This window comes from Amblyomma mixtum, chromosome 7, assembly GCF_055824585.1.
Source record: "Amblyomma mixtum isolate Tamu chromosome 7, ASM5582458v1, whole genome shotgun sequence".
NCBI classification, from domain to species: Eukaryota; Metazoa; Arthropoda; class Arachnida; order Ixodida; family Ixodidae; genus Amblyomma; species Amblyomma mixtum.
The window spans coordinates 89,526,531-89,549,627 of NC_143018.1; the positions used below are offsets into that span (position 1 = coordinate 89,526,531).

General features: G+C 45.5%; 1 protein-coding gene across 1 annotated transcript in view; it reads left to right on the forward strand.

Moving 5' to 3' along the window:
* The first annotated feature begins 4,810 nt into the window (after positions 1-4,810).
* The window catches only part of LOC149336789 (sodium-coupled monocarboxylate transporter 1-like), a 34,002-nt gene continuing 15,715 nt past the window's right edge, over positions 4,811-23,097 (forward strand). The window contains exons 1-7 of the mRNA XM_089554232.1: positions 4,811-5,146; positions 9,963-10,028; positions 10,150-10,201; positions 15,103-15,170; positions 16,516-16,667; positions 17,271-17,411; positions 18,128-18,257. Coding sequence (XP_089410358.1) covers positions 4,811-5,146; positions 9,963-10,028; positions 10,150-10,201; positions 15,103-15,170; positions 16,516-16,667; positions 17,271-17,411; positions 18,128-18,257 — 945 coding nt within the window. The remainder of the gene's footprint in view (positions 5,147-9,962; positions 10,029-10,149; positions 10,202-15,102; positions 15,171-16,515; positions 16,668-17,270; positions 17,412-18,127; positions 18,258-23,097) is intronic.

Sequence of the window (23,097 nt, forward strand, 5' to 3'; positions counted from 1 at the left end):
AAAAAGATGCCTCCGAAGTGACAGCTGCTATGCACACCGAGTTTTCACACTGATTACACAGTGCTACCGGCGCACCATCGTAACCCGGCCAAACATAATCGCAAAATGAACTTTGTAGAGCGCAATCCTGCAGAATGGTGGCGACGCTTCTGTAGTTGCGGCAGAAAATAGCTGAACGGCCGTGCAGCCGAGATCGTTTCGCGTGCGCAAAGCAAGATTTTCAAAAAGGTCACGTCGCGCTCACAGAAGGCCTCAAGCAGAGTACACACGCGGACCACGGTCAATATCCGTGACGGGTACGTCGCGGCGTCGCAGGCACGTAGTGCGCTCGCGATATCACTGAAAACCAAAGGAACGAATGGGAGTAGCTACTCGCGATATCACTGAAAACCAAAGGAACGAATGGGAGTAGCTATGCAGCTCAAAGTTCATTACAGCATTCGGAAAACAAGGCGCGCGTACTGAGCTTTTCAAACGTAAATATACTTGCAGGAGACATCACCGACTGACGAAAATGCGCTCCTTCCAACCGAAAAATCTTTCATTACACCCGCAGATGTCCCTGTGCTGTGAAGCTTACTCTATGCACGGGATATTCACCTTGGAGCGTTGCCTCTCGCTGCTGTCACTGAAGATCCTCCGGAGATACAAAAACACCTGAAACAATCAAAAAGGGCTAAAAACAAACACTTCGCGACACCGGCATTGTTTGGAACACCTTGTGTAGTTTTTAGGGCCTCTGAGATAACTCAGTGTAGCCCGCGACGAAACAATTTGGGTTAAGCAGTCGTTCGCCGCCGCTCCACAGAGCCAAGTTCGAAGTCACTGTCAACAATCCTAAGTGCGACATGTGGCTAACATTATATGTTTCTCTGCTTAGCTACTACAATCTATGCATGATTCTCACTCCGCTTCGCGAGCGGCAAATCTTGCAGAAGTGAAAATGAGGATGCGGGCCCTGGAACATCCGCCCGGACGCAAGGTACCATCCGCCATCCGCCCCAGTGTTCGGCCTGTGCTCAGAGTCGCAAGGGAAACAGTATGTTGTTACTGAAAGGGGCTATAGGCTAAGTTTTTGGTGCTGTTCCGAACTTGTGCCTCTGCTTTTTGGACGCACGTAGTTATGAACCAATCAAAGTTAAAGAAGCAACAAAGGGAAGACCATATATCTCAGACACGTCCTCTTCTCTCATGGAAGCAGAGACGCAGTTATGCAACGTTACACCTTAGTTACACATCCAAAATTACCCATGAGTAGCACCACGATGATCTCCAGCGAAGAACACAGGGAGAGGAAAAAGAGACAAGGGCAAGAGGGTAGGAGAGAAGAAATGAGAGGAAACAAGTGCGGCACGACCAGGAAGGAAGAAATTTAGAAAACTTGACGTGACGTCAGTGTTCGTGAAAGAAATGGCGAAACCGCTTCGCGCTTTGAACATGCAGGCGCGCGATCTACACGGGACAGCTCCTCTCCCTGTGTTCCTCTTATATGGCCACGGCATCAACGGTCCGCAAGGGCCGGCCTCCGAGGTGTCCCTTAGCAACTGTGACGGCGTTGATATTTGCCCCATAAATTCTTCGAATGACGCGTGACTTCTGCCAGGCATTTCGCACTAACGTAGGAATACACGAAGACCTCCTGCCTTTTCTTTCCTACATTACCACTACGCAGCGACCGTGCATCACTTTACTCTTTTACGGGAGGAATGATCGTATCGAGGAGCCAGCGGCGTTGATGCTGGTGATGGCTGGCCAGCGCTGTTATGAATCTCGAAGGAACCCACGGTTGTTGGCAACCTTTCTTGCTTTTCAACCAACTCTGACTCTGACGAAGAATATATGGCGCAGAGCAGGATGGTTTGCGCAAGGGGTTACCGTACCGTCGCACCTTGGCCTTCAGTTCGTGGTACTGCTCAAGGTCAATTTTGGATATGTAACTAAAGTGTAATGTTAAGTAACTGCGTCTCGGCTTCTATGAGGGAAGGGGACGTTTCTGAGATATATGGCCTTCAATTTGTTGCTTGTTTAACTTGGATTGGTTATATTTACGTGCGCCCGACAAGCAGAGGCACAAGTTCGGAACAGCACCTACAATTTAACCTACTAGACCTTAACCTATAGCACCTTTTAATAACAGCATGCTGTTTCCGGCTCCAATTCCTCCTGCCCTCACTGACACGATGAGAGCGTAAACTTCAAAGAAGCGTAGCCTTGGCCGCACTCACCTGATTGCATCTGGATAACACTCCAATTGGCTAAGAGGTGAACGGAACAGTTCTCGCTTCAGACATGGTACAATGCGCCTACGTATTACTTTGTAAAACTTCACACACTACAACTGTCGCCGGAAGAGGGGACACGATCTCCAGAGGTTTGAAAGCACGAGCATCAAACTGCTGGCACACCTATATGGGTCACATACCGGATGTTTTGCCTAAATTGTTCTGGAATACTTAAAGATACACTTTGTGAGCTAGAATAGCGCTTATTTCACATAGCATTATCAGTGGTGTAGCTCATAAGCGCACTGCAAACAATAACTAGTAGGCTCGTTAGCTAATATTTAGTAAAGTTTTTCGCTACAGCCGAGCACCCTTATAACGGACCTGACGGTCACCGGGATTGCGTTCGTTTTATCCTAAAGTTCGCATAAGTGGAGTTGTCCTATTACAGCTAAAGAATACAGTCAAACACAAGTGGCGTTTATTTCTTCAAAACATCCGCTGCGCATGTCTGTTTCTTCAAAACAGACACTATCAATCAGCTTTCTAAGCTCTCCATCGGAGTCACGTGCTCCTGGCCTAGACCCTTGCTGCGGACGAACAGCTATAGGGACGCGACATTACCGGCTGCGACCGAGGCCTTCACGGCAACTCGTGCTAGGCCGTCATCTTCGTCTTGGATCCTCTAAGAAGTACGGATACAGCGACGAAGTTACTGCAGCACATGTGCGCGGAGAACGCTCTACTGAGGACAAAACTACCCAGGACAAGCGAATAGCAATCAGAGCGCATAATTTTGTTATCGGTCGGTGGTTCCATACCACAACTATGGTCGTGAAAGTTGCACTTTTGGTGTCTAATGTTCGGTAGTGAAATGAGGCAACTGTTGGTACACATCGCGCTAATAGGTCAAAATATCCAGCCACGCGTCCCGGAGAATTTTATCTCCGACAGTATCACTATCTGGCTCGACTGGCTTGGCACTGAAGGGGAGGAAGAACAGCGACTTCTGGTCGCCCAGGCGGTCGACATGCTCAGCCTGTAAATTATGTCCGAACAAAGGTGTGCTGCTACTACTACTATCCCCGATAGTACGTATGCCCTCTGTGCGATACGTGCACCAGGAGATCCGACTGGACAGGCGACGCATGCCTAGGGACCGGGTGGGCCATCAGGATATACCTCGTGACTGGTATTGAGACTTTCTCAAATCGCTGTCATTGGTGGTGCACAATCCGTCCCAAGCAGCCAGCGCAGGTAACCAGGACAATATTGCAAATGGGTGCTTTCACATTGATCCTTTGTAGAACCGAACTTTGTCAATACGCTTCCTATATTAGGTCGATTATTTGTGCTCTTTAGGGTGGGCGCTAGTTTCGCTTTCAACGCGGCCCGTTTCTGATGCACTGATCACCGTGCTTCTGCTTCCACTCATGCTTTGCACAGCCAGCACGCACTCAGTCACTGATTGAACTTGTAGCCTGTCAAAATGGCTTGGCCATCTTTTAAATGTAATTTCAATGTATGGCAGTTAAATGTAATTTCAATGTCATCGTTTTTTTTTTCTGCTGGTAGGAGGGGACACCGCCATCTTTTTTGTCATCAAGGGAACTTACATACGCTCCTCGCTCACCGGCCAGATGAGAAAAACCAGTTTATTGACTGCGGGGAGAGATAACGGCGTCTGATTTGATATAACCGTGTGATATGGCCATGGATGTTCGCTTTATAAGAGGTGCAGTCCCATGGGCCTTATAGATAATTTGACTGTAGCGCCACCCTCATTCCCAATAAGCGAGCCTTCGTTATAACTGACGCCGTTATAAGCGGGCTTGACTGCATTACTTTTTGTCTGCTTATTTATTGAGGAGCGCGTACCAGATTTCAAGTAAAATCCATATCAGGTTTCAGAATTTCGGAAACGCATTTGCGTAAACTCGGCGTTGTAGCCCAACAAATTTTTGGTTACATAGCTCCAAAATATATGCGTTTCGTCAATCTTGCAGGCATTGGAAGGGTTCCTTTGCCTGCAAAATTGACGAAAAGGAACACTTAAATTGCACGTAACTTGTCGCAATAGCCAAAATTTGTTGGGTAACCGAGCAGAGGGTAATTAGGCTTTCGAAATTCTAAAAACTGATATGTTAATAACTTACGGCGGCCTACATGCCTCTCAGTAAACAAACAGAAAAACAGTAATAGTTAGAAAATTATCTATTAAACATTAATTAACCAGCCTACAATTTAAAAAGTCTAAACTGTATCATGATGAGCTACACCTTCGAGCTACACCTTCCCCGTAACAATATTATGCTGAAAAAAGAACTCCTATAACTCAACACGCTTATTTTTAAAATTTTCAAAACACTATAGGCGAAATATACGGCATGTGAAATAGTCACACACTGCCTGCTGTCACGAAGTTGCTTCCTTTTGCTATCGACTGCCGCAGATCGAGCGCAGCTGTTCGGCAGGGGCAATTAAGTGTCGAGTAGCGGACTCCACGCGCCGCCGCAGCTGCCTGATCTCCATGGGTTTCCATCAAATCATTCTTAGCTTCCGCCTTGCCGCCCGCACGGTAGGGAAGCATGGCTCAAGTGGTGGACTACGCCGCCTTCTCTCTGCTTACGGGCGTCAGTCTGGGCGTAGGGTGCTACTTCTCCATCCGAAGGAAGAAGGCAGCCTCCGGACAGACCACGGACGAGCTCTTCCTCGGCAGCAAGTCGCTGCAGACACTCCCGCTGGCCGCGTCTGTGCTGGCCACCGTGGGATCCGCTACCGGCGTGGTCGGATTGCCCGCGCACACGTACGCGTACGGACTCCACCTTGGATGGCTTTGCTTGTCTAACATGATCTTAATTCCATTCGCTGCAACCGTAGTCGTGCCGGTCTTGTACCAGCTGAACATCACGTCAGTCTTTCAGGTCAGTGCAAAATTTGATCATTCTCGGTGTAGAAATGTCCTTAACCGTCTGACGTGGGCATTTCTATTAAATATGCAGTTCTGTGTTACGAATCGTCGAAAACTTCTACGTTCTTCGATACAAATATTGCCAACAAATGCCATAGTCAACATGACTATGGTTGTGAGCAGGATCGACGACGTCGCGAAGTCATCGGGGTCGGGAATGTACAGTAGCGTTATCAGAGCGAAGACTTCCGTAGTGCTCATTGAATGCCACAGGCTACTATAACTTCGGCATAAAAGCAAAGAAAGCGTCTGTGGTGAGTGCATCTAGGGAAATTCTGGGAAGAGTGCCATTGCACGCGTTTCGTGAATACATAGAGATTTTTTAATTATCCATGTCCAACATTCTTGGTTAAAAATTTTGAATTGTAGTGGCATAGGAGCTAGGAGCAAGGTAGTGGCATAGGAACATGCAAGGTAATGATCCATTTTTCTGATATGTAGGAAAATCTTTCTTTTATATGTTTCCTTTGCTCGCATCGACCAGTTATGGCTGCGGTAAAAGATCAACGGGGAACGCTTTCACCACTGGATTACGTCACACATAATTGATGACGTATATGCAAAGAAAATGCGCTCATAAACTTTTTACCGTTCAAAAATGAAAAGTACTTTTGTCCAGAATTCTTGTCTATGACATGTTGAAACAGACCTTCCTTTCCTTATTCCTCCAACCAGCACTTCACATATTTGAGGCGACAAATCAGTGATAACAATGTCGTGTTGACGTAGGTCTGAAAGCGCACATCTCAGATTTTCGCTCATCACAAGCAACTTCGGAGTACATGAAAGGTGAGACAACCGCCGCGACTGGCAAACGCCTGCTCATATAGCTAGACTGTCAGACGCATGCTGACATCTAAATCGTGTTCAGGTATTCTTTGCCGTTGCGCTTGCAGTTTTACGCTATAATTTACGGCTCCCCAAGCTTTGGTTACAAGTGAAGCATAAAGATGCGATACAAACATTCGACTGAAGATGAGGGAGTATCCCATATATGATTGCTGTTTGTCTGCTATAGACTATTCCACAACGCAACGGGATCATAAATGACACCAGCTGTACAGTCGGGCCTTGCGTGTTTCTTGACGCGCGCAATTAGTCGCTGCCAGTGTCTGGTACTGCGAAGGAAGAGTGCACAAACCTGTAGGGGCGCAGACATTACGTCTAACTGTTTCGCGTTACTCCTTTCGAGCTGTACCTGGAACACCTATAGAGAAACATTTATTCTATTTAATCACGTCCTCAGTGATAGAATACATACACAGCGTTTTTCTTTTGAAGCCATGGAGCTAGGCAGCCGCGACACGCATAAAGTTTTGAATCTCCAGAAAGGCAAAAAATTACGTTTATTCCTGCGGACTATCTGAGCTTGGAGGGTGCAATAACCAGCTCAATTTACGAATGAACACTGAACACTGTGGAGCGAGGATATTTGCTCATAGGTGGGCTATGGGCTACAAGAGTTTAGGGGATATCGGTGTGCACCAAAAAAATTATTTCTAAGGAGTTGTAGCAGCAAATCGTCGGAAATTTCTGAAATTTGGTGGTAAGGAAGATGCTCCACCTGGAAACAACACCTGATGGCTGTGTCGTAAGGTATCGCAAAAATTGCTCTTATTTCCGTGGACACGCCTCCTGGCCCGCCATATATTGCCAATTCCTTGCAGAATTTTCATCTCTGAGACAACGTTTATCAAAACTCAGCTGTGTAAAATTTCAGGCTCTATCTGGTGCATTCCTCGTTAGCGTAATCGCGCTCTTCTAGTTTATAGCATGTCAACGTACAAAATTCGTGTTTCAATTTTTATATGACAAATTCGTCACAAAGTGCCAAACTTCACTCTCTCTATACTTGTAAGGGCTGCTGTATTGATCCTATTTTTTAATCTAGACTACAAGACATAAGTCTCACTACAAGTAAGTCTCGGGCTGCAGCGCCGACGGTAATCGCATTTTCGAGATTATAAAAACATATGGGTATTACTAGCGACGAGCTTCATATCACAAACTGCAACCAGGTTGTTAGCTAAAATTTAATTCTTAGAAATTAGTTAACTGCGTGACAAGTTACCAATATTTACTTTTTTTCATGTCCACCCACGAAGCTATTATTGTGCCACAGAATCCGCCTTCAAACCTGAAAAGTGTATTTGTAAACAATCTGCTTCAGCTTTCCATGCCATGTCACATTTTCAAGCCAGAATTGGTTTGCGAATAAAAGTGAAGGGCAGAGCGAGACATGCGTGGTGAATGTTACAATCATATCATCTTATCTATGGTCGGACATATTTAGAGTGTCATGAAAAAAACGATTAATCCAGTCGCTTTGCGCTGAAAACCATAATTTCTAGGTAGTGAAAAGGGGGAAAACTGCTTCGACAAAGACGGGCATCACTACAGCGAAAAAAAGGCATTGAATAATTTTAAGATATTATGCGCTACAAATGCTTTACTTAGAAAATTTGACAAATACATGTGTATTGAAAGCAAGCAACCACTGTGAGTTGCATCCCACGAATGGCAAGAACTCGCAAACACCGATACGGGACAGCTTTCTTGGTAGGTTAGCAACATTCTCCATTAAGAGGCGCTTGTAGGGGTTTTTTCATTCATTTTCTTTTCGCTAAGCAACCATGGAATGGAAAAATAAGTGCAGAGTGCAAGTAAATATAGATGGAAGGCGGTGGAGATGTTGCGCATAGAAAGAAACACAATCGTCGAAGTGACGAGCGACGTCAATCCGCCTGGCAACCCGCCCGGCAGACCACGCGGAGCAGGGACAGCGAACAGGCAACCTAGCAGCATCGGGCAGGTCCGTCTAAAACCGCAGGTAAAAGCCAACAGTTCTGCCCCCGAAGTGCTCTAATTCCAAGAGGCATGGGAGTAGCCGCAGCCACTCTACGAGCCCACCGGCGGGGGCGCCACCATCGCCTATAAAGGCCGCCGGTAGTGAGCCGCAACCGCTGCAACCTCGACGAGGAGATGTGGCCGCTTAGCCCCGCACGGATTAAATTGAGGGCCGACAAATGGCACCGGAGTACGAGATGAGGAAATGGAGGCCGCCGCACGAAGAGACAAGTGCACGGGTGTCGAAAAATTCTAGGGGAGCTCTTCAGAAGCGGCGGCGCGAAGAGGAATATCAAGGTAGCCATCGGTCAGTGGGGAAGCCGCTGTCGAACCGAGTTTTGCGGGCGACGGCATTGGGGTATGTATCCGTAGAGCAGCGATAAACACCAAATTGAAGGCAATACGGGTGGTGGTGTACCAGGGCACAGAACTTGATGAGAACTTTAGCGAATCCGATTGCAAAAAACAGAGGGAACGAAGGCAGGGCCACCGCTGTCAGCTGAGCCTAAGCAAGCAGTGGCCTCATTTCAGCTGGAACTTTAAGGCTATTGGTTCGCAGACATCACGCGCAGACTGGTCACGGGCCCAATGGCGGAAGAAAAAGAAATCTTCCATCGCGATGCTAGCCGCCTCTTATTTTGTAAGCTGGACCTAGTTCTATCCGGAACTCATCATGAAATACCTGGAACCTCTGTTCCACATAACTGTTTCGAGGCAGAAAAAAAAAAAACGACGAGCTAGCTGTTCAGAGCTTGTCCTGTGCTTCATCCGCTTTGCATTCACATCTTTCGCTCTGTTTACCCTTGATTAAATAACAATAGGTTCCACATACGTTCCGCTTATAAAAGCGACAATGGAGCTGAAAAAGTGCGCGTTTCACTTAAATAAGCTGGATTGAGCCTCGTTCCATATAAAATAAATGAAACAGAAGCTTTAACTGGAGACCCGTTACATATCAAATAAATGGAAAAGAAGCTTTAACTGGAACTTATGTGGAACCAAGACAGTTTATGTAGAACCGAGAGAAAGGTGTAGTTGAACTTATGTCTGCGACGAAATGGAGCATGGAAGCGCCCATGCACGCAAAAGCAAAAAACGCAATCAACAAAGCTTTTACATCTCAGTTGCTGAACCTGCTCAACAAGGCACATTCTTGATATTATGCTTGTATGGCATCCAAGAATAAAGAAAGCATAACTCTGCTATGGTGCATACTCTGTAAAAAAGTCGGACATCGTAAATTGTTCGAAGGGAGTCTCACTTACTAGGGCGCGCGTGTGTAGGTCACTGCATTAGTCTACCTTTGACCATTTTAGGGTGCTAAGCGAAGCCTATAGCAAGCAGAACGTTTTATATAACTCTAAGCATGCCTGTCCGTTCTTGAAACCCCCGTTTTCCCGGTGTTTCTGAATTCCCGAGCCCCATTCGAGAAGTAATAATTGCTTCGCTGAACTGCTTGCCCTTATTGATTTAACTCGCGAGCCTGTCTAATTTAAGTACCAGATCCTTGTCATTGATTTAAGCATGAAGTTCATCTAGACTACGCTGTTGGCGCGTCGCGGATGACGTTGGCGCCTTAAGGAAGGCGAACCGTAGCCAGAACAGGGCGGCGAAACGAGATTCACTCTCTGGAGTGTGCAATGCCGCTATTGGAATGCATTTACTGCTTACGTCTATTCTCGGACACATGAAGAAAAAGAGTCCACTTTTTATAGAAGCTTACGTTATGAATGTACGCGATTGCGATCGCGCCTGCTTAAAGAATCTTGAGGGATTTCTTTAGAAACCTTACTAATGATGGGAGCCTTCCCTGTTATTGTTTGTCGTTTCGACCGTCGCTAATATATGGACATTTTGACATGAACTTAATATTTGAACGATGCCTTTCGTTCTCACTTGTTTTTGTTTTTGTTATCATGCAGTACATCCGGATGCGTTACAATACGGCTGTCTCTGTGATAACTGCTATCACTTACATTCTGTTGTCGGTAAGTGAACTACAATTTGTCAAGCGTTCAATGGCAGAACCAGGCGCCGACCAGTAAATTGAAGTCTGCTCTTGCGTAAATGATCTGCAACAATTTTTGTGCTTTTTGTTTCACTTTGAAGCAAATGGTGGGAGCAATAGCGATTTACGCATCATCGGTGGCTGTGTCGACAGGTAAGTTGATGCCATTTTTATTTTTGCGGTTTCTCTTAACTCCTCTATCCTACAGCACGAAGCTCCACGCCTCTTATCACTCTCGCCTATGTGACGGAGGTAGCTGCAAAACCGACTGCTGTCCATCAGCTGCGTTTTGCGTATGACTGCATTTGTCAGGCGCTCTGCACCTAACTCTCCTGTAATGGACGGGGCATGCGATATTTATCAGTAATGCTTCTGATTTGTTTTCGCAGTATTGTCAGTTACAGGAATCCGAGAAACTATATGGCGTTGAGGAAAGAACTGTATAAGAATGGGGCTTCTCAGGTTTCCCTCCGTGCATTTCTGTACACCAGTTCCGCGAATGCAATAAAGGCGCTCTTAAATTATCTTTTGAGCTCAGTCTATAAACTCACTCAGTCGCTAGATCACCTTGTCACGAATATCGGCGCAAAATATAATACCTGCAGACTCTTAGTCAACTTCCACCTACGGATGCACTTAATAGCAGCAACTTCTTTGCAAGAAAGTACCACCCATGTACTGGAACAGTGATCCACATATTCTTAAAATAAGTGAAACAGCATTTGGAAGGTTTAGCTGGAACGGTGCCCCAGATATCAGTATTGGAACTGGAACTGCGTTTCGGATGTTTTAAGCGGGACGCCGTTCCGGTTAACTTTTTAGGCTAAGGTGCTTCCTAGCCCCATTTGCTGCCGAATTCCCCGAAAACCTTATTCCAGGTGTATTCTGAACAATGTAGACGCGATAACTCTTAAGTTGTATTGAGCGATGAACACAGTAAGACCAAGGACGTGTAGGGAGAAAAAGCTCTATAATGCAATAAACACCTGCAGTTCTGTCACACTGATACTCTTTCACCCTTTGTGAGGATCTTGGAACTCAACCGAGATATGAATGAGGCTCACGATAAAATACAGGGTCTGTTCTGAAAGTAGTAGGACTAGTTTTTTCCTGGGCGAACGGGCGGACGAGAGGTGGTCTGCGCATGCAGGATCGTTGAAGGGGGATATTGGGAATGCTGGGGAAAATCGGCAGTCGGCTCTCGGCCGTTCAAGAGAGGAGGTAGCTTGTTCTGTGAACCCGTGTCGAAACGTCTCGTCACGCAGAATCGTCGAGCGTTTACTGGATCAGTGATACGCGATCAAATTTTGAGTAAATATTGGTAAAACGAGCAAAGAGACTCACAACATGATTAAGGAGGCCTACGGTGACGCTTCCATGGGTAGATCAGGTGTTTTTTGAGTGACACAAGCTTTTCCGAGAAGGTAAGGAAAGAGTGGAGGAAGACGACCGCTTCAGACGCCCTTCGACCAGCCAGACCAGCGAAAATGTGTAGCGAGGGACACATTTACTTAACAGTGATCGTAGAATGAGTATCAGAATGATTGCTGATGACTTGAGCATTCCTCAAACCCAAGTTTTTGAGATCGTGACAGAAAAATTATCCGTGAGGAAAGCGTGCGCGAAGTTGGTGTCGGGAGTGTTGTCAGAGGAGCAAAAGGCCAACCGGTGGGGTCTTCTTCATCATCTTAATGAGGACCCCGATTTTTTGCCCAGCACAAGGCGGCAACGCTGCCTCAGCCCCCCTGCAGCCTCGACTTGGCCCCGCCAGACTTTTTTCTATTTCCGAGAATAAAATCGACGCTCGAGGGGAAACATCACGGATCGGTAGACGTGGTTCAACAGGCCGTGACGAGGGAGCTAAACAACATTCCGGTCCAGGCGTTCCTGGAGGTGTACGAAAACTGTAAAACTCATTGGCAGCAGCGTGTAGGTGCGGAAGGGTGCTACCTTGAAAAATTGTAATCGTTTGTACTATTCTCTTAAATAAATTTTGTTTAAAAAAATGAGTCCTACTACTTTCAGAACAGACCATGTATGTGAGGTGTTTCAGGGAAGCCGATGACTAATAAAAAAAAACAGGGATTTTTAAGATAAAGAGATGCTTTTTTGCTGGAAAGTAATATCATGTTCTGGCGAACGTCAAGAAAGACCGATTAACCGAAACAGAAACAGGAGAATAACAATAATATTATTGTTAATCTCATTATTTACTGATAGACGTGTAGTCTCCTGTAATTGATATCTATATTAATACGTCAAATACGTCGCAGATGTAATTGCACCAGTTCTTGCGTTATCTTTAATATGTGTTTGACTACGTCTATATTCCCAGTAAGGTTGCAGGTTGCCAAAGTAGTAGTGTTCTTTAAAAAGGGGAATCGAAACGAATTCGGCAATTATCGGGCTGTATCTATATTGCCGATTTTTTCAAAGGCTTTGGAGAAAATAATTCATTGCAGGGTTTTGAATTTCATCGAAACCTCCAATGTATTAACACCTTACCAATTTGGTTTCCGGAAGAATATGTCAACTGAATTAGCCTTGCTTCACCAAAAAGAATATATTTTAACACAATTTGAGAACAAGATAATCGTGGTGGGCTTATTTGTCGACTTCTCCAAGGGTTTTGACTTGGTCAATCATGAAGTTTTATTGAATAAGTTGGATATTTAGGCTGTACGTGGATGTGGGTTACATTTACTACGGTCATATTTATCCCACCGTCGACAAGTAGTCCAAATTAATAACTCTCGATCACAAGTCCTACCACTGGCTTGTGGTGTCCCACAAGGCAGCATATTGGGGCCTTTGCTCTTTAACCTTTATATGAATGACATTGTTAATATCAACCAGGATGCCAAATTTATCATATACGCAGACGACACCAGCTTATTTTTCTCTGGTAATAATATCGATCAACTTATCTCTAGTTGCAATGACACAATAGTTCAACTACAACAATGGCCGTCCTATAATTTTATGACGATTAACGCAAATAAAACAAAAGCGGTTATCTTTCGGGCAAAGAATAAGCCACTCCTTCCTCATGCCGATATTATTTTTAACTCTCATCCTGTTGACATTGTTGACCATTTCAAAAGCCCTGGTGTGACATTTACTGCTCACATGTCCTGGGAAACTCATGTGAACTTACTAGTGACGAATTTAGCTCGGATAACTGGAATAATTGGTCGTCTCAGATACATTCTTTCTACAAAACGTAAACAATTGGTTTATAATTCACTCTTTTATTCACATGTTAACTATTGCCAACTTGTCTTGCCACTACATTCTCTAATCTACAAAAAATTTATGCCATGCAGAAGCGATACCTACGTCATGTGTACAACGCTGGTTATAATGCAACAACTGCAGGTTTTTTTCATAGAGCTCATCTTATTACGGCTCATAAACTACATCTCTACCGTTTGAGTACTAGATTTAAATATGAAGTAAGATATAATATACATAACCTTCGTACTTTGGCATATTTAGAAAAGAATGAGCAATATTATGCACAAGATATGGAGAATATTGAAAAATCGTTGCACCCCGTTTGAACTCTGGCATGGAACGCCTATGTTATTCTTTACCATCACTGTTAAACCATTATCTATCTACTAACTTTGATTTATTTGCTCCACTGCTAAGCTTCAATCTATGTTTACTGAGGATGAATAACTGATTTTATTTATCCTGGGATTTCATTTTTCGGACCACTCTGTTTTAATTCTGTTCTGCACTGATCAAGTGTTTTCATTTTCTTTTGTTTGACTGTATGAATTGATTGCTGTTAACCAAACGCTGCTCATTAAGTGGGGCGACGGACTCGTCAAGCCGCCTATTGACGGCTTTTTTCCGTCGTCCTGCATCTGTGTACTGTACATGGTGGAAATAAGTAAAGACTTCTTCTTCTTATAACAGATTTTAGAATTTCGAAACCGCAGTCACCCTCGGCAGTGAAGACCACTAAATTTTGCCTTAATAGCGCTAAAATGCATGCGCTTTAGAAACCCTCGCAGGCGAAGCAATCTCTTCAGTGCACGTAAGCCTATCTTTGTGCGTTTAGATACTGCAAAGAAGTTTTCCCTCCCAGCCATTTAATGAAAGACGTTCACAACATTGTCAATAGCGATGTCATCGCAACTGAGCACAGGTGCTTAAATCGACTTGACGAAACTTTTGCGTCAATTTTTCATGCCTGAAAAGGGTTTACCGTACGAGCCATTAAACTGAACGAATCAGGACTTCAAGTCAGTAATCTACAGTCGAATAACGAATGTAAGCTGGCATGCAGGTTCGCGCGTGCCTGTTTTAGTGTTGTAGGCACGCATAATTGTGTAGAGGCTTTATCCGCTGCAGAGGTATCCTCCGGAAGGCTGATTTGCACTTATCGAATAAGTTCTAAACTCCTTAAGTTGAATTCATTGCGATGGCGGGTTCCCATGAGTACCAAAGTCTGACTGGTTCAGATCAGTGCATGAAAATGCCGTACTCATCGCAGAGCACGATAGCTTCAGATCCCTATTTGTTGCAGAGGGTGCACTTGATGCTCACAACTGTTATCTTTCGTTCGCGCTTATCAGCTCTGCAAACTCCGTTTCCCACCATCCAAAACAAATCCTGTTGTTAAAATGAAAGTTCCAAATGCTCAAAGACCGAAGTGAAAAAGATGAAGTCTTGTAAAAACTCACCTTAATCAGTTTTTTCCCTCAGCGAGTATTACGACCTACTTCAACTCTTATGTCCCTATGATTGAAGTATAAGGGGCTCAAAGAATCTGAGGTGCAGTGGTCTAAAAAAAAAAAGGCTTCCCGAAAGTTTGGGCATGCTTTCGCTTATACGTACTTTGTCACCTTGCAGAGCTCCATATAGTGGGAGCATGTGTGCGGGAAAACCATCTACTGCAAACGGGAGTCCTCTAGCCGCTTTTCATGCAGGGGAACAAATGTCAAGCAGTGCTTATCTCAACAAATGCTCTAGGCGGCTTTTCTAGGGAAGCCTGTGCGCTTTCTCATGGTATTTAAAGGGCTTCCTGCTTATTGTTCCAGTTTTCAACGTTTCAGCGATCTGGTGCTCCGTCGTCATTGGGCTGACAGCAACAACATACACAGCCATGGTGAGCATAGGTTTATGGTTTACGGTGGTTTAACGTCCCAAAGCGACTCATGCTATGAGGGACGCCGTACTGAAGGGCTCCGGAAATTTTGACCACCTGGTGTTCTTTAACGTGCACTGACATCTCACAGTACACGGGCCTCTAGCATTTCGCCTCCATTCAAATTCTACGGCCGCGGACGGGACCGAACCCGCGTCTTTCGGGTCAGCAGCCGAGAGCCATAACCACTGAGCCACCGCGCGGCTCCATGATGATTATATGAAAGTTGATGGGAAGAGGGGAGTATGGGAAAGGCAATACGATACCGCTGTTCCGTCCAGGGGTGGAAATCTCATTTTCTTGGAGCTAAGATATTCTGTCTGCGTCCAGCTGCCAATACAAAAGACTATAGAGCTAAACCTGAATATGTTTGATTGCTTCACGCTTTCTTCAAAATACCATGAAAAATCATGCTGCCCTATCTGATACTGCTTGTCAAATGAACCGTAGCGTGGTTCTCAGTGCAGTAATTCAAAACCTGCTTACCTCACCCCATTTCTCATTCATTACACCCTTCCCTGAGAATGGACGCGGTCGAGTTCCAGATCCAGCCTAGTACATGCAGGCGCACGAGCCAAAGGCCACCAAAAGCAGGCCAACCATGATTGTGTGAACAGGCAGGACCCATTATCAAAGATGCCCACTTCATGGGCCACATGGAATCCACCTTCACTATAGATAAATTAGCTGCAGTTCTGGATCACGCATAACACCAAGAAATGTTTTGTGTACTGTGTATGTACACGCTTGCTTTAGGAACTCGGTGTTCGCAATTTTCGTTCAGAAAACCACGTTCTCTGTTTATTTAGCGCATGATTAAGGCAAGAAATCCCAACAAAAAAGCGTCTTCCCCTAGGGATAACGTAGTGACAATTGTACTGCACCCGCACTCATCTCCTGCCTCTGTTTATTTGTTCTTGTCCTACGCCCACTAGAATTGCACATCGAATATGGCCCACTCTCGACAGCACTGGAACTCCGGTTCATACGTCCCTGATGGCTCAGGTGTTTCCATTGAGCACTTAGTCCAGGTTAACAGGCTAACGTTCTCTTCAGACACCTGGCGATGTTGGGAGTGTTTGGTTCGTATGGAGAACTGTGTCACATATACAGCAATCGAACTAAGATCTCACAGTTTTAGAACGTTCTGTGTGTTCCGTTTGACGTGCATGCTATACCACCAGTCAGCTAGCAAATAGTGTGTATTAAGACCAATAATGGGGAACACTTTTATCTGCTGTGGCATCTGGCGCAGTTCATGTGCTTTGAGACGACCTGTGACGCTCTTGTTCTTTTCAAAATGAAGGGCGGCCTCCGCAGCGTGGTGTGGGCGGACTGCCTACAGGGGCTTCTCACCGTCTCCGTGCCCGTCCTGATAATGGCCAAAGTCGCCTACGACGCCGGACGCACCGAAGCACGGCCTCTCAACGAACTGGACTCTCGCAAGTACTTCCTCAAGTATGTGCGACAAGCGTCCCTAACTTGTGGCTTTACCGGGTCTCGAGCACATGATAAGAGTGACCACGCTCTCGGAATCTCCGGTACCGAAACCTTCCTGTTCTGTTTTTAATTGGTCGATTTAGAACCTTGATGTGACCGGGTTCGAATGCCTATCCAAAGCCTGAGCACACTGTTTGCTCATGCAGTTGTGTTTTATTACAGTGAAGGTCTTTGAAGAAAGCCCTCCTGGGAGTCAGAGGAACAGCGTCTATAGTCAGCATCTAGTGACGCGACCAGTGAAATGCGCGTTGTGGTGCGCCAGTTCATTTATTTACTCTAAGGGCCCTTTCGGGCATTACATAGGGGGGCATCAAATATTTGTGACTGTCGTGGTAGCCGAGGTCCCCTCAATGTCTGTAGGTCGTGGGCATTACTAGAAAACAGGCAGCAGCGCGACAACAGGTTTCGCTAAATGTACAGTGTTACACAGCAGAACGTAAGCACTAGGCTTTTTTTTTTGTTATGCACGCAAGTATTCCACTGCCTGCATGCAAGTTTTTGCGAACATTTTCGCCTTCTGCGGCGGAACTCATGGCACACAGCTTATTTTATGCATTTCAGTACAGCTTTCGACCTTACAAGGGACGAAAACGTCTGGGCAGTTTTGATAGCCTCAACGCCGACATTCTTGAACCGTATATGCTTGGACCAGGGTACCGCCCAGAGGTACCTCGCTTCCAGGACCCTTAAACAGGCGAAATGGTGAGCGCGCATTTGCACCACTGGTTCACATAAGTAGTGCTCGCTCTCTTCTACGCGGGCCCTGAATGCCCAAGCACGAAAAGACTTTTATTCTCACTTGGCATGATATGCTGTCAGGAATGCAATTAAACAGCTTGTTGACATTATTTCACTCTCACGCTGGGGCACAGCTGCAGACGAAAGAGGCGACGGACGCGACAAACGTTGTCATCAGTCTCAATTCTAGACACGCAAGAAAATTCACGTCGCTTTGTACATGACGCTCGAGCGCATGCAGGGCACGGACCGTTTACGCTATTTGTTAAGGGTATGCCAGTTTTACCACTTCTCCAGCCGCATGTCACAATGCAGCTGCGCTTTCGTGTGCATTAGTAATGTTATACTTCAACAAAATACTTGCTGTCCCTAACAAACACTTAATGAAACGAGCAGACACTATAATTGAGATCCACTTAAGCCAGCTGCTGCAGACCCCGTTTTACCGTAACGATATTCCCTCATCTACCTACTCTCTTTTTCTACCATTGGCGTTGCTAGCAAACACTTGATAAAATGAGGAGGGACTATAGTGGAAATGCAGACATTTTAACTCTCGGCAGCCAGTTGCTGCACACGTCGTTTTAATGTCGCGGTAGTCCCTTCCTCGCTAGCTCTGAACGCTACCACTAAATCACTTTTACTGTCATACCTAAAACAACACAACGCGTGACTTGCAGGACCGTCATAATCGGCACAATCTTTGCCAGCGTGTACTACGCCCTCCTGACCGGTGCCGGAGCGGCCCTTACTTCCCGGTATCGCGGCTGCGATCCACTCCTCGCTGGGTCAATTCAGAGATTCGACCAGGTGAGAACAATCGCGGCCTTGGGATACGTAAAGGCACTTTCGAAGCTAATGCGGTGTAGACTGGCTGATGGTAAGAGTTTAGTGCAGCATGTATTGAAACTCGTTCCGCACAGAGAACGCTGGTAATCCATAACAGTTGCAATAGTGTCATTGTTTATTAGAATGTGCAAGAAACGAACGATCTATAAAATTTTATTATGATTTCGCATTCTTTAATGCCTGTTCCTTCCAATGAATATTTTGACTTCAGACACTTTAACCCTTGAAGAAGAAAGATGGAGCCCAGGTGCGCGTATTCAAAACAAGCTAGGTCCTGCTTCTCATCCACTCTGTAGTACGCCTGAAAACAAAAAATTGTGCCCTGACATCTGTTATGACATGTGTTGTTTTTGCGGTTTTGGCATCACTAAACGACACGTGAAGGATAAACGGTCGTATAATTTTTGTATAAGATCTAAGGTTTCTGTACCGTTTTAGAATATCTGCCTTTAAGCGTACAGTGAAATTAATTCGTTTTGTTAAATGTTAGGTGGTGCAGTAAGCGGCACACTCGCAACATATCCCCGATCAAAAATCCTCTCTATGTGCTTAGCTAGTCTAAAAGTCTTTCCTGTTTGCTGTTCCATCCAGCCAACAGCTTTAGCAGCATCACGACTTGCTAAGCGCAGGACAGCATAACAGCCACGGGCTGGTATTCGAATGGATGCCGACCCTATTCCTTGAAAAGCGACGAAAAAACAGCCAGCGGGGATTTGTTGGTCAACAAAGCAACAAACAGACTTCCGTTAAGCAATTGTAGCGGCGCCCGCCTCATGTACCGCTTGGCCTGATTAGATACTGACTGCATACTGACAGCAGTGAGAAGTGGAAGCATTGTGAGCGAATACGAAATTTGCCGACGCAGTCGAGATAAGCCAAGTTCAGAGAAAACAGCCTGGAAACAGACGAGAAGAGCCAAGACGAGGCAAAGCCAAGACACCATTATGGATGCTAAGAGTGAGGTGTGCATCAGTCTCAGATTTGTTGTGAAATTGAAGAAGTGCCTAAAATCAGGCGCCGAAAACACCAACGGGAGGCGCACGGCAAAAGAGGTTTCCAATACATGAGTTTTTAAAGGAACCAATAAGATAACTCACAAAAGATGACGCACGACCTCAGCGCCCTGCGAGTGCCGCAAGGAAAAAATATTTCCTGAAGGTTACTGGGAGCTTCCAAGTGATTGTAGATAGAGTGCAAATTGATAAAGGTACCGTGTGACCCATTTGACATGACCAACTGAACACGCGCCAAATCTACGTCCAAATGGTCGCCACGTACGTTCCTCAAGAGCAAATACACTCTCGAAGTAGAAAGACTCCCGAAAAAATATTTGCGCTCCTGTCAAACGTCTGTCAGCGGAACCTTGATTTGTGGCAGAGCTCCCCAAATATGACTTTTGCGATCGGATAAAAAAACCACAATTGATTAACTAAAATTTCTGATGCCACCAAGAATGAAAAAGACCAGGGTGGGGAAATTCTAAAGAGAAGGCAATGCTGATTGTTTTCTTTCTTATCAATGGGGCGCTTATGCTTGATTGGGTACCACGGAGCAGGAAAATCAAGGAGCAGGATTTCTTGGTGTTCTGGCCGAGTTCAGGGAACGAGTGAGAAGGAAGACGCCTGAACTGGGGAAAAACAATGATTGGATGGTTCGTCACGACAAAGTATCAGCTCACAATGCTCTGTTTCTGGCCTACAAGAGGATCACAGTGCTGGACCATCCGCCTTCCTTGCCCTTCTTAGCTCCGTGCAGCCAAAGTGGAAGACTGGGCGAGTTGGTAGGTACTCACTCTAAAACAACGCAGACAAGAAAATCAGCACTCGTATTGTACGTTTCTTTCCGTCATCCTTGTCTTGTCTGCGCTGTTTTAAAATGAGAATCCGTGCAGCTTTTAGCTGTTTATTCAGCTAAAAGATGGCCGGCGGTAAAGCATTTCTTAGCACAAAATATTGCACGAAAGCGCCGTTTGTTGCAGGCAGACACCACCGCCACGTACCTGAGAGCGCGATTGAGGTGTCCACTTTCCCAGGAAGCCAGCTACGCGCGTCTTCAATTTTTTTATCGTTAATTCCTATTTACCAACGTACGCCGGTGGCTTGTGCTCCAGTGCCTCTCTTCTGCAGCAGTGTTTCACCATCTACGAGTATTTCTCTAGTTCCGTGTTTCTACCGCAACTTTGTCCATGCCAATGCATGCAATGCACATCAATCTGTCGCTACCGCCACATAGCCTAAAGGGCAAATATTATTTTGGTAGCGGTATAAGTTGATGGAGGAGACAATGTGCATGCACAGTCCGAGTGTGTGTTGCTGTTTAACACGAAGACTAATCGGATACGGTGATAGCCTAGTGCTCTCGCGCACTCGCCAGCGAATCTGGTCTGTTGGCGTCGCCGTCGGTTCGAATACCAGTGGGGATAATATTTTGACTTATTTCTTTTCCTTGGCACAAACCCAGAAACACCGCAAGCTTGCAAACATCGCAAAATCTTGCTCGGGGTTTAGCCATCGGAATAGTGCTTTCGGATTAAAATATGCGCTCAAGGAAGCTCATTGCTAGACTACTTGTCGATGACGTCAAGGAGAAAGCGATGGCATTGCTGAAAAAGATGACAACTGAGGACCTGAAGAGCTCCTTCGAAAATTGGAAAATTCGTATGAAACGAGGCATAGACAGCAAAAGGGAGCATACTCAAGGCAAAACAGTTAAGGTTTACGGTTGCAGCAGCGAAGGCACTTTTCATAGCAGTATCGTTATTTATTAGCCACATGCAATTAGTGCGTACTGCATAGAGTGTTGTGCTTCCATGTGACTGAGGCAGTAGCTTGGCCATGTAGACAGCTGCTGCGCCTCACAAAACTGCTCGCATGGATCGGGCTGCTGCCAGCACACTCATATCCTCCCTCAAGTTTACCTAAACCATATTCTGTATCACACATTTTAAATATAAAACTAGCTATACTCTGTTCTTTTATTCAGTCCCTAGACTCTTAGACAACCCACAATCACCGGCCACCTGCACAGCATACTCTGCATACAAAGTAAAGCCCTGCTTACAAACCCTTTTATCCTACAGAACACAAAATGTTCTCTCGCTTGCAAGACGCACAATTATTCCGTGCCATCAAAATAAGCAAGAAATTTGACCTTGTAGCACACCGACCGTTTAAGTCGAATATCCTCAACGGAATTTCAAACTAACTTAGCAGTAACGAGGCGGCCCTTTCATCTGTGGTTTCGAGACGAACTTCCGCCCATTTCAGTATTTTCCATTTTTCGCCTTTTCAACTTTGACCAAGGACGCTGCAACGATGGCTATGCGGACATCACCGGAGAGTTGTGTTACAATAAGAGAAATTGTTACAATAAGAGTCGCCGCAGGGTATTTGGCACCACGTGCCAACAGAAACACGAATGTAATCTATTTTCCTCCCAGGCAAGAAAAGATTTGACAATACTTCGCTGTAGATTACCTGCGGAGTGAAATTTCTTTCGGACCAACTAGTTGATTCTCTGCTTGAGTCAAAAGATCGACCAGTCACATTTCGTGGCCAAAGGCTACAAGCCGTTTCTGTGTTTAAAAAATTAACATATGCTTTCGAAGTGAAGTAAAATCTTACCTGTGATGTTTTGTGAGTTGGTGAAAACTTTACGATGCGAATAAAGAACACGAACGACACGAGCCGTATTGGAAAGGAAACGAATGCTTAAATCCGAAAAAAAACGACAACAACAAATACTATACTTCGTCTCGCAAGATGTTTGCAGCACTACGGAAGGTAGAGCTCTCTCGTCCAATCAGGGCTGCAGAAACGTAGAAAATAGTCCCTCGAATATTTGAGGAGTGCATGACTATTAATCAAAACAATAAGCATTGCAACTAAAAACATGATTTGGACAGGTATATTTAAATTGTAGGGAGTGTTTCAATCACTGGTGAAATTACCAGACAAAGCCTGTACGGACACAGCTCTGCGGAGGCCTGCTGCGAGGTAGTGATGCGTCGCCACTTTCCAACATGGCGTCGGTCGAGTCTGTTGTGTCTCCTGTGTGCTCTACACCGACAGTGCGCTATTTCCCCAAGCAGGCGAAGCAGGTGGCTTTAAATGTTCTTGAAGCGCTTCGCGTCGAGTGCGGGGGCAGTTGGAGTACAAATGCGCTCATCAAGAGGACGGCAAAACTCACGCAGGTGAGCGAGCGAACGCTTTACAAGTGGACAACGGAGACGTTGAACGCGGGCCGAGTGTTGTTGAACGCGGGCCGTTTAACGTGCGTTGCCTCTCGCGCAGCACATGGGCTTGTTTTGCATTTCGCTACCATCGACACTCGGCTGCCTCGGCACGTTGGAGTAAATAAATTTATATACACATTACACGATTACTGAAATTTACTGCGACGCGACAACAGAGGAACTGATGAGGACAGGTTGCGACAAAAAAAAAAGTGGGGCTAGTCCCTTTGGAACGGGCGTCCGCCTGTCCAAAAACAAACCAAAAAAAGAATAAAAAGACATCAAGCGCCACCTGCTATAGGTAGAAAGAAGCCACCTGGACATCACGTGGATCGAACCACAGGCGCGTAGGAACACACTAATGTAGTGCGCGCCATCCTGATTGGACGAGAGAGCTGTACCTTTCGTAGTGCTGGAAACAGCTTGTGAGACGGAGTATAAGTGTTATCAATTGAAGCTTACGCGGAAAACAAAATTAAAATGCAGGAAGATACCATATTTATTTATTTGACAGTGGAAGCGATGTTTTGCTCGCACTATTTCCACACGAGGTGATGTGGAATGCTT